Source organism: Neomonachus schauinslandi, chromosome 12 (assembly GCF_002201575.2).
Source record: "Neomonachus schauinslandi chromosome 12, ASM220157v2, whole genome shotgun sequence".
Lineage (NCBI taxonomy): Eukaryota > Metazoa > Chordata > Mammalia > Carnivora > Phocidae > Neomonachus > Neomonachus schauinslandi.
The window spans coordinates 59,526,608-59,539,362 of NC_058414.1; the positions used below are offsets into that span (position 1 = coordinate 59,526,608).

At 41.3% G+C, this 12,755-nt stretch overlaps 1 protein-coding gene across 1 annotated transcript in view; it reads left to right on the plus strand.

The window, feature by feature from the left end:
• The window catches only part of CHN2 (chimerin 2), a 300,816-nt gene that overhangs the window by 139,079 nt on the left and 148,982 nt on the right, over positions 1-12,755 (plus strand). Inside the window, exon 2 of the mRNA XM_021689532.2 lies at positions 6,626-6,664. Coding sequence (XP_021545207.1) covers positions 6,626-6,664 — 39 coding nt within the window. The remainder of the gene's footprint in view (positions 1-6,625; positions 6,665-12,755) is intronic.

Genomic DNA, 12,755 nt, shown 5'->3' on the forward strand with positions numbered 1-12,755 from the left:
AATGGGATTAATGTGTTTCCACCTCACTCCATGGCCATATGTTTCCACAGGTTCACTCCCAGGAATGTTCTTTGCTCCCATTTGCTTCCCTGCAAACACACACTTAGGCTTATCTGTGTATTTTCTAATTGAGTCTTAAATGCACAAAAATTAACACGTATATTGATGATAGCCAGTGTTGGTGAAGGCGTGGGGATATAGGCATTCATTCACACATTGTTGAGAGTTCCAACTGATACAACTTTGGAAGGCGATTTTAAAAAATTTATTTATTTGAGAGAGAGAGCGGTGGGGAGGGGCAGAGGGAGAGAGAGAATCTAAAACAGACTCCGAGCTGAGCACAGAGCCTGACACCGAGCTCAATCTCACAACCCTGAGATCATGACCTGAGCCGAAACCAAGAGTCTGACACTTAACTGAGTGAGCCACCCAGGCACCCCATGGAAGGCTATTTTAACAGCTTTGGAAACAAAAATTACAGAGACCATTTACCTAGCATTTAACATATCATTGCAGCTTTGTTTTTAGTAATGGAAAATTGAAAGTAGCCTAAATGTTCATCAGTTGGAAACTATTATAAATCAATCAAATACATTTGATTATACTCATGGAGTGGAAGACCAGGCCACAGGTGAAAAATAATAATGCCAATACAGATCTCTGTGTACTGACATGGAAAGATGCCTAAGGAATATTATGAAATTCAAAAGCAAACTGCAGAACAGTGTATGTGATAGGATACCAATTTTAAAATTTTTATTCCAGCCATTTATAAGACAAAATCTAGGCAGAGTCGCATAAATCAATTAATGGTACTTTTTCTGAGGTAGGCTGCTTTCTAAGATATACATTTTTCAATTGTTGGAATTTTTCTGTTTTTCCACAGTAAGTGTGTATTCCTTTTAAGTTCAGTAAAAACAGTAAAGATCATAAATTATTTTTGTAATGCTTTTGATCTAGAAAGATGAGTTTTTATGACAAGTGCTCTCTATGGCCCCTGTTGTCCTCTCCTTGGGTCTCAGCCATGAAGGAGCTTTCCATGCCCTGACACCAGAATTCTTTGTCCTTCCCCCAAAGCTCAGAGTGGCAGTGCATCTCCTTAGGGTTAGTTACTTTAGCACAGAAGGTTTTCTTGATGACTTCCAAGTTATAACGTGCACCTCCAGGCCCCTTGAAACAGCTTTTCTTCGCTTTGCTTTTTGTTTGATATGTTTGGATTCTTTATAGATTATTTCATGTGAGTGGTCTTATGACCTATTTTTGTAAGATTTTGATCATTTTCTAAGCATTATATCTTTTTTTTCTCTCCTTCCACCCCCTCTTTAATGAGAGGAGATGCGTGCTTCCCAGCCCGCTTAGAATTGCTCATTAACATTTATTTCACAGATTTTTTAAAAGAGGGCCAAGGGGATTGGGCACAGCCTTCTGCTATAGAAGCCCTTGTCTTGTTTCTTTTGCCTTCCCTCTTAGCTCTTCCTGAACTAAAACTGTACACGCTGCCTGTATTATTGTAAGAATTATTTTTGTTAGGTCTTTCTACTTTTACTTTATTTTCAGGGTGGTGATTGATTGACTAACTGATTCGAGAGAGAGGGGGGCACACACAAGTGGGCGAGGGGCAGAGGGAGAGAATCGCAAGCAGACTCCTGTCCCATTGGGGAGCCTGACATGGGGCTTGATCTCTGGACCCATAAGATCATGACCCATGAGATCATGACCTGAGCCAAAACCAGGAGTCTGACACTTAACCAACTAAGCCACCCAGGCACCCCTAAAAATACAATCTTAAAAAAAGAGAGAGAGAAACCACCTAGCACTCCAATGAATTTATTTCTCATTTATTTAAATATTTACACAAGCAATATGATCAGAAAATTAGAAAATGCAGGTGAGCAAATGAAGAGAATAATAGAAATCACTTATATTTTCACTAACAAGTATAGCTACTGTTAATAATTGGGTTTATAGCCTTAAAAATCATTTCTGTGTATATATATCTTTTCTAAAAATGGGTTTATATTTAATAAATTGTTTTATAACCTGATTTAATACTTAATGTAGCATGAATATTTGTCTATGTCATTAAAAAGAAATAATAACAGCAAGCATGGAGTTTACTGCATGCCAGGCACTAGATTAAGCATTTCATACATATCAGCCCATCTTCTCCTCACAACATGTTATATGTTGAGTAGTATTATTACTCCCATTTTATAGATAAGAAAAACTGAGGCACAGAGAAATGAGATAAATTGGCTAAGGTCAAACAGCTGATAAATGACAGAACTAGGTTTTGAACCTAGACCATCTAGCTCCAGAGGCCATGCTGTTGACCACAAAGCTCTGACCCACACCATCCTTTTCATGGCTATATTATAGGATAATTTATTTAACCACTTCCTTTTTCTGGGCTGTTGGATCCACTGTTGTTCACAAAGCAGCAATGAACACCTTGTTCATATATTTACCTGTACATGTAAATTTACTACCTTAGGCTGAATTCCCATGGATAGAATCGCTGAGTCCAAGAGTTTACACACTTTTTTAAAGTTTGGATGCCAATTAGTCAATATTTTTAAGCAATATATTTTCTAAGTCTCTTTGACCCTCGTTGTTCTTTTCCAAAAGTGTATAACTGTCTTCTGGGTTCAATGATAGTTTTTTTTCTTACAACATGGAGCTTCTTACCTTCTGCTTCCTCTCCCTTCCTTCTGCATCATACCCATTTCTTTAAGATGTTTAACAAAATAATACAATTTCCACAAGCATTAAGCTTTATGGTGTCGTATTTCCGGTACCTTAAACCTCCCACACTGTAACTCTTTGATGGGGTTCTGTACACAGATGGAATGCTGCCCCTTTGAGTTGATGTCAATCTTTCATACAGCTCTTTTTTTTTTCTTTTGTCTTTCAAGCTTTACAAGATCGAAGTAACAAACCTGCTTTGCAATATATTTTTTTCTTGATTCCATACATGTAAATGAGGGTGGGGTGCCTGACAAGGATGACTGATGTGTCGGGAACCTGGAAGACAGAGCTTCCTGCTCTCATCCCACTTTGGCCTGGCTCTCATTTTATGACCTTGAGAAAGCCACTTGATCAATTCTGTGTTTCATTTTCCTCACTTGCCGAATGAGGAAGGTGAACTAAATGACCTAAAAAACCTATTCTCTGTTTGAAAAAAAAAAAAAGTGTCAGGCTATCCAAGTGTAAAGTAGAGCTTTGAAAAGTATTGTGTGAACTTGGGGCAAATGTGCACATGGGTGGGGCAGGGCTGGAGGCAGCTAAAGATGTATTTCAACATATTAAAAATATTTTATGCCTTGTCTCCTGACCAAGGTCTCCTAACAGTGTGCTTTAGTGGTTTGTGAAACATGTCTCTAAGACCAAGGTAATTATAGTTGTTCCACCGAAGCATGACAAATGGCCTCTCACTTTGAATTCTTTAATGGGAAAGAAAAACCTTCCATGACAACAGCACTGGAACTTAATTACAGGCTCCAGATCAGGGGTAAGAAGAGAGAGAGTCGAGGCTGTGGTCTAGGGACAGAAGACAACCTGGGGAGAACAAGGACAGAGTAATAGAACACTGACAACAACACAATGATGACATCAGTGGGGCTACCTCGAGAATTTGCTATTTGCCAGGCGCTGTCCCAAGAGCTTGAAATCCGGTATCTCATTTAATTCCCACAGTGACCCTAAGAGATAGGTTAGGAGGGAGGCACTTTTATTTCTTCTGTTTTACAAAGATGAGTATTGGGAGGCTCTTAAAGAAGTTAAGTAACCTGCTTCAAGTTATTCAGCCAGTCGTTGTCAGAGGTAAAATTTGAACCTTTTGAGTTTTCTTACTTAGCACATGCTTTTTGAATGTCTGTTACATGCCAGGCACCCTTTTCGGGGCTGGAGATGCACGAGTGAATGTGGCAAAATGCCTGTTTATATGGAGTTTGGCTAATAGTGGGATGAGCCCAGTAATAACAGGCCAACAAATCAATAAATAATTTCAGATGGCAATAAATGCTATGAAGGAGAGTGACCAGAGTTAGGGGAGGGCTACTTTACACAAGATTGTCAGGGAAGGCCCCTGGGAGGTGACACGTGAGCTGAGCCCTACATAATGGAGCAAGTCAGCCATGCAAAGATGTATTGGATGCTCCACAAGAGCATTGGCCATGGGTTTCGAAGAGCTTGGCCTGCTATAGGAACAGAGAGAAAGTTAGCATTTCTGGGTAAGTATAAAAGGGCAAAATGTCTGCAAAAAAATCAAAAAAGCAGGTAGAGACCAGATGACACAGGACCTTGTAGGCCACAATAAGAGGTTTGTTATCTTATTCCAAACGCAGAAGGAAGACATTGCAGAATTTTAAGCAGGGAAGCATTATGATCTCCAGTCTCTATAGGTAGCCTTCTTCACTTCTATGTAATATTGCTAACAAGGAACAACTAGAAAGGGATAAATTATTTCTGTAGCATGCAGGGCTTAATGAAAGTTATAAAGTTAGGAGCCGGTGTTTCAGATGAAACAAAATTCTTGGTTTTTCACAAAACAGCAAGACTTTAAACTTCTGACTTCAGTTAAGAAGACCTTTTGGGCACTTTGGTGTCTCAGTCGGTTAAGCGTTCAACTCTTGATATCGACTCAGGTCATGATCTCAGGGTCGTGGAATCCAGCCCTGTGTCCTCCGGCTCCATGCTCAGCAGGGAGTCTGCTCAAGATTCTCTCTTTCCCTCTCCTGCTGCCCCTCCCCCTGCTCTCTCTCTCTCAAATAAATAAATAAATCTTTAAAAAACTGACAGAAGACCTTAGGAGATCCAAGAAGAGCATCTGGGCCCTATTTAAAACCTGCATAAAGAAGACTACTTCTTTTCTTTGGGGGTCTTCCCTCAACATGCAGAGTTGTACTCTAGGTACTGAATATTCTTGACCACATCTTGGTCTGGGGATTGTGCTCACCTCACAGAACAAATCTCATCCAAAATAGCAAGACATTGTAGCTTTGTGTAGATGACATCTCAGGGATTTACATTTCTATGCAATCTGGTGTGCGTGTGTGTGTGTGTGTGTATCTTTCTCTTTGAAAAATATTTTTGAAAGTGCCATCAACATTTTAACAGATAAGACCTGACTTTTCTGGACTTGGCAACTTGATTTATTTTATTTGAATGCTTTCTATAAACAAATAGTCATGTTAATTCTTTAAAATTGGTTTATGACATATATAGGGTGAAATTAGTGGCTTGTTTGCGTTAAAAGCTGTTAGAAGATACCGTTCTACTTTGACAAAACTATGAAGAATTTCACTTTTATCAGCTAACTAAGTTTGAATAACAACATAAACCATTATTAATGCACTGTATTTGCGTGTGCCCTTATGCGGCTGCTTATGCATAGGTAGGTTCCTGACAGTACAGACCTAACAGTATGGATTTATTTGAATGAAACTACATTTGGAGGCATTTAGTTGCCTCTGTGATCGGGTGGGCCCCAGAGAGCAAGACATTAATTGTGAAAGAATTTAATTTAAGCTACACAACTGTAATTAAGTAGGATTTGGGAAGTTCACCGCTGTTGCGTGAGTTTTTATACAAATAGCATAGGGGAATAATTCTTGAACTATCTCAGTGCAAGAGGTCAGAGAAGATCTAGTCCTTGGCACAAAAGTAGTATGTGACAGGAGCATCAGGACACGGGCACTCTGATGCCTTTGGGGGGTGCAGGGTGACGAAAACAGTTCCCGCATATAAAGGTGCTGAATTAGAGAACTCTTACGGTTCCCCCCAGCTCAGCGGTCTGTGATTTGAGGGAAAGGATTCCCCCCTCTGGCTGTTTAAGCTGCAGTACTTTTTAGCAAGGCCTTAGGCTATAAGCTCAGGACGGCTCTAATAACTCCGTCAGAATTATAAATTCAGCTGTCAGCACTGGGATTGTTGAATCGACGAACAAGCAGGTTTTCTCCCATTGTCTGTTTTCTAGATTGATGAATAACAATTTCATCCTCTCCATTTTGTTGTAACTCTTTCACTCTGACACTTCTGATTGCTGAGAAGTGTTCTAGAAATTTCCTAAGTCACACACTGGAGTAAATTCAAGGAGATAATGCGATTCCAATTGAATCATCAGTGTCTCTGCTGTCAGACCCAGTCATTTTAGGAGTTCAGTTGGTTGAGTTGCACAACTTCCCAGATTTAATATTACATACTTGCCATTTTACGTCTTGCCCTCAAGTCTTAATAAATGGGCTAAAGGTCTGATGGGAAACTGTGAGATAAATTATATGTTTATTATGCCAAGTTAAGTAAATACTGTTTGAAAAGATTATTGGAGGGTACAATCAAGTTAATTGCTTTAAAAATCTTTTTTGATTTACTGGGCTCTATGAAAATGGTTAAGCAATTGATTTCTGTCATGGTAAGTGATCTGAAGAGAGTGGTGTTGGGTCCTCGAGGGTTGCCATGTGCATTTCCTCCCTTGTGACTGGAACTGTCCCATAAGTGAGCAGAGAGGGCCCCCTGGGACCAGAATGCAAGTACTGCTGACAGACTGTTGTTCCTCCAAAGAAGACACATGTTGACAGTTTGACGTTCAGCCTGACAGATTGATTTCTTTTCTTTTTTACTCTAGATGCTGAAGAATACCAGCCTCCAATATGGAAATCATACTGTGAGTATTTGAAATGAGAATCTCCTCAGAAGTCTTCAGTAGGCCTGCCTTTTGAACAATTCTTGCCGTTGATTTAATGCACACAAGCAATCCCACATCACGGCACTGCAAACCCAAATCTTTCTTTTTCGACTAAAGAGAGATTTTAGTCAGAATGGACTGCACAGCATTCTCCCCTAGCCAGGACCAGCAAGAGCAGGCTGCCTGTGACCCACTTCGGGAATGCTTAGAAAAAGGAGATAGACATTCTGACTTACTGCCTTTTGGTTTGGGGTCTTCCTTTTCTTTTTTTGCAGAGTTGTTCAGCAAGGGCGAATTTCCATGAATTACATTCTTAGCCGATCATCCTATAGCTGTGATATCATATGACATTGACCACAGAAAATATTAACAGATAGCAAAGAATAATGTTTGGTCACTACGGGTGACGCCTTAGATACAGATCATACCTGGTCATCAGTCAGCAGTTCAACTCCCTTCATGAAGGCAGACAGTTGTCATCACGTCAAGCTCGTTTTCTCTTTCCTTAGTATCATCTGCCTAAGTCGTTCTCCAGCAAGAGAGGGAAGGAGTGTGGTAGGTGGGAAACCCGCTGTGCTGACAGCCAGGGGACACATGTTCTTGTTCAGGCTCTGAGTCTGGACAGCAGTGATAAGAATAATTAGTGCCATCGTTATCGATGTTACCATTGTTTCTCCCACCCGTGAGACCTGCCCTGGGCCAGCCGCTGTGCCAGCTGTGTGCCTGAGCTCTCACATGCTCCCCACAGCACTAAGCAACGGCGGCCACATGCAAGGCCACCACAGCTCAGGGAGGGTCAGTAACTTGACATATGGTCTGCACCTCTGAGTGCGTTGGACTGGCGTGCAGAGTGGAACCCAGAAGCAAGCCTGACCCCCAGCCTGCAAGTTTTCAAGACGGTTTTCCTTCCACTTAAATTTTTTTCAAAGATTTATTTATTTATTTGAGAGAGAGAGAGAGAGAGAGAGGGAGGGCCAGTGCGAGTGGGGGGAGGGGCAGAGGGAGAGAATCCCCAAACAGACTCCCCACTAGCATAGAGCCCTATACGGGGCTCGGTCCCACGACCTGTGAGATCACGACCTGAGCTGAAACCAAGAGTCAAATGCTTAACCGACTGAGCCACCCAGGTGCCCCTCCACTTAAGATTTTATACATAAATATATACATTCACACACACACATATATATACATAGGCTCTCTTGTGTATGTATCTGTTACAAAAGCAATACAAAGCGGCATACAAGACAAACATTACAAAATGCATAAAGCTGAGAGTGAAATGTTTCATGATTGACAAACCAGCCCCCACTCCGGATTCCACATCTCTTTCCTGCTTCCCGGTAGCTGACCTCTGTCAATTTTGGAAGGCATATCCTTCCAAGTGTTCAAAATACTCATGCCTAATATGAAGGCATTTTTTGCGGTTGTTCCCTTTTGGAAAAAGTGGGTTTCTGCTGTAGTTGGTGTCCTTCAACTTGCTTGTTTCACTTCACAAATACTTGCTTTTATATTTCCATGTCAGCATATATAGAGGCACCTCAATCTTATTACATGAGTCTGTTCTTCCATCTGTGAAATACAGGGGTTGTGCTGGGTCTCTGAGGGCCCTTCCAATCTAATGTTCTGCATTCTGATCTTCTATTTTAAAAGGCAGTGCTAATGACTTAGTAATTGGATGGTTTTGTTTGTTTGTTTCCTAATGGGGTGTGAAGAGCTCTGACAGTAAATCAACAAAATATCTGTAGTGAGAGGCTCGGGGTGTTCCATGACTTACTGTGCTTTGCACACCGCTTTGCACACAGCCTTGCATACATTAAGTAGCCAATAAATATTTGTTGAGTGAATGCCACCGCAGAGAGCTCTACTGAAGCAAAAGGATGGCATTGGCTCAAATTCATTTCGCCTTTTGCTAAGAGGCCTTGGGCCACCCAATATATCTCTTAAAAGGGCTTCTGTGTCCTAAGGAAGGGAGAAAACACATTGCTAATTACATGTTTACAATATCAGTTTCACCCTCGTGTATGGGTTTTAAGTTTGATTTGCGGGGTCTAACCAAGTTGTGTGTTTTTTTAATTTGCTCTAAAATCATAAAACTTTAGACACAGAAGGGATAGCTGAGGCCATTTAATACAAACTTAATGGCATTTATGAAATTGCTCTTTATTGCATCCAGCTAATAATCATTCTGGCTGTATTTGAGGACGTCTAGTGATGCATAACTCCAAAACTGAGGGGAGTATGCCACCAAATGTGCCGTTTACGGCATCAAAACCACATTTCCTAAAGGTATACAGAGCATCACTGAGAAAGAACTCTCTTTTTGCTGTCCTGGATCCATAAATTATTTGAGTTTGGGTGTTGGGCCTCTTATAAACTCACCTGGCCATATTATTCCCAAGCTCATGATACTCTATCTTATTCCCAAGACTATCATCCATTCATTTGGTCTTTGAGCAAACATACAGGGAATACTCCCTGCATGTTAGAGCACAAATATCAGGAATCGAAAATGACTAACTTGTGATCCATACTTTTCTCCAGTTTATAGTCTTGTAAGGGAGACAGATATAAACCAATTAACTTAAAATGCAAATGGCTTTAGCAATAATATGGTACTCCTCCACCTCCTGGGATTGGAGAAGACTTTATAGAAGAGGTTAAATTTGTATATGGTTCTTAAAGGATGAATAGGAGAAGGAATCTGAGGGCCTTGCAGAGCTTCACGAGACACTTTTTAGAATCCAAATAAACTAAAACTGTAGCATTTTCCTGATCTGAAAGTCCAAAAAATTTCAGAGTATGAAATTTGCTTTATTTGAAATAACCTGTTGTTAAACCCATTTTGAATCTCAGCACTCACCAAGCTCTTGTCTTTGAAATGTTCACAAACTATCCTTTGAGAGATAATTTTAGATATTGATGTCAAAATCATTAGCATATCATTTATGGAATCCACATTTTTCCATCACACACTTTTTTTTTTCAAACTCTAGTGATTATTTGGTACCTTGAAATCTCTCATATATTTACTGGAGGCAGTATATTTTTACTATATTACAGGACTTGATTCTAAAAATTATGATTTTTAATTGTTATAGAAGTGTATAGGTATGTCTTAGCTTTTATGGCCTATTATTGGACATAACTTTGACTTATTTGATACCAGATTCTTATCGTGAGGCATGAGCCCCAATTATGACATTATTCCTAAAGAAAATTAGTCTACTTGATGATAATCCACTTTAAAAAGTGGTTTCTCAGGTTTAATGCTAATTGCAATGCTCTTGGTTGCAAATATCTACAGTTTACTTTCGCGACACTTTAAGCAAAGTCTTAGAACTGAGTCTCAGTGCTGACTGACCTGCGTTACCCATTCCTAACTCCCAACACTGTGGTCAAAGAGTTGGAATATGCTGCTGCCCTGAACCAGTCAGGGACCAACCCTATATGATCCACAGAACTGGAAAATTTTGAGTGCTGTTGGAATGGGGAAGATGGAAATGGATGTTGGGAAGGCAACCACAAACGTCTGGCTTAGAAATGTAGAGGAATAGAAACCTTAAAAATCAGCTCTCTCCAGATCTTATTTAAAGTAGATTGTTCATTCATTCATTCACCACTCATTCAGCACATACATAGTAAGCCTTTGCCTTAAGCCAAACACTGTGTTTAGAGTTGTGAGGCAAAGAGATGGATAAGCCTGGGTCTTGACTCCGAGCGTGATGATGTCACGTGATGTCCTTTAACTCCCTGCATTCTCTGCTGCCCTCCCTTTCTTAGAACATAATGCCATCACTTACTGGGCTGTTTCCATAAGAATAATCTCGTCCCAAAGTATCATATATCTGCAGCTAGTCCTTAATATTCAAGATCGAACCCCAAAACATTGATGAAGTCATTGAGAAAGTTTTGGGTTCAGTTTTCTAAAACAAAAGCTATCTTCAAGTTGACTTGAAAAAAAAAAAAATAAAGCCACATTCTAAACTTAAACCAGAACTGTATGAACTGTATGCCCTAAGCAGAGAAGTTCACAAGTCAGCCACCTTGGGTATACTCTGAAAGGTTTTATTTTCTAAGGGGCAAGTGCCAATTAGACAGCAGAGGTTGGGACCGACAGCTCTCCCAGGAGACCCTCCCAGGCAGTAGGTCAAGCAGTCACAGCTTGTGCCTGTTTTCCTAAAGAGGAGTTTAGAACCTCAAAACCCTGTTCCACTGACCCCCCGAATCAGAATCGCCTGGGGGGAATATTTATAATAACAAATCCTCAGCCCTACCCCCAGATTTCTGAGTCAGAAGAGTGGGGGGATCTGCAATTTATCACATCCTATAGGTTTTTCTTCTGCACGCTGACACCTGAGACCCCTCATCATGAGGCTACACGGCCTCATCCTCGGGTTTTTCACAGTACCTGAAGCACAAGAGGAGAACGCAGTCCCCATTAAGACTGGCAATTCTGTTAGTGAGGAGGTGGGCAGTGGGGTTAAGGCAAGAAGACCTCCAAAGCACATACTGTTTCTCACTCACATCCAAGAGTTTTTCGCATGAAGACTGGGAAGACATGGGCGGTGAGCCGGGTGGTACTGGCTCAGTGTCACAACCAAATGGCTGGGTTGAGCTCCTGGGTCTGCATGCCCTCTTTAGAAAGAAGTGGCTGTGAGCGACCATTCCCAAAGGGTCTTTCAGGAACTGATGGGTGTGGGCTGAGCTTCAGCGTCACCCAGGCCACGGGCTTTTGCTTGGCATCCATAGGAAGTGGGGTGATTATTGTTAGAGGAGAGTGCATCCAGTTTTCTTATTGAAGACAAAATAAAACATTCTTTCAGTGAGCTCTGGATTTCTCAATGTGCTTCAGGTTGCTTGGGGAGCAAGGACTCCTCCACCTCCACGTTCCCCAGTGACCACTCCCCCTGCCAAACAGCTCATTCCAGTGTTAAGAATTAATCGTGTGCTATAGAGTGCCCAGGGCTGGGGAGTGCCTCGAACATATTTGGAACATTGCTACAGCAGCAAATTCCATCATATCACCTCTTAGCCCAGAGAACCACCCAAAAAGTGACATACATTATTGCATTTTGCTTGTGAAATGTTTGAACAAAAAAAAAAATTCAAGAAGTGACACTTTCAGATTATGTGACATGTTCCAGTTTGTATTAAATGTGCCTCAGGGTTTTTTTTTTTCACAGATGGTGGTTTTGTTATAGCTAACCTTGAAAATGAGGGACTAAGACTCTCACTCGAAGCTAAGATAGGATGTAGGGCCCATTTTTTATATGGCTACCATTGCAGTTGGTTGCCATCTCATTATCTTTATAGAGACACATAATCCAGATGGTCAACAGGCTTCTGTTCCTATTTGCCAACTTCTGTTGCTTAGAGCGGCACCGAACAGATCGGTTCCTGAGCCCTGCTCACTGAGAAACGGCAATTGGTCGATGATGCGTGCTGCCCAGGGACTAGGAAGGAGACCTGGTGTCTCTGGCTTGAGAGGTTTGCAGGGACCCCCTCCAAGTTGCCCCTGGCTCATACTATTTCTGAGGCTAGTGAACAATGGCACTGCTCTTTACTAAACCTCAGAGAGTCCTCAGAGGACACAGTGACGAACTTTAGCCTGTCCAGAATGTTCCTTCACCTGTATCCTCTGTGATTGTTAATGGCCTCTCAGTCTCTCCTTGTTTCAAGGTCCTTCCCTCCATTCAGTCCGTCATTAAGCCCTGTCTGTTCTCCTCTGCAGTCAACTCACCTTCCTATCTGTGTTTCTACCAGTGTTGCCCTAACACACGTTTTCAAGATCTCTTGATATACAACTGAAATACTGTTCTCTCTTGATTCCCTGCCTCCAAGGCTCCTCCTCTGATCCTTCCTTCAGTGAGGCAAAGGGAAGTGGCCCCACTCCTGACTGCTGAACATTAGAATCTCCAAAGAGCTTTAAAAAAAAAAAAAAAGGAAATTTGGGGGCTTTCCACCAGAGTGGAAAGAGTGAGTGTTGCCAGCGAGCAGCCCCAGTCCCACACAGGACCTCTCTACTGCCTGCTTTAGGGAACCACTGGCAAGGCTGAAAAATACAGACCTT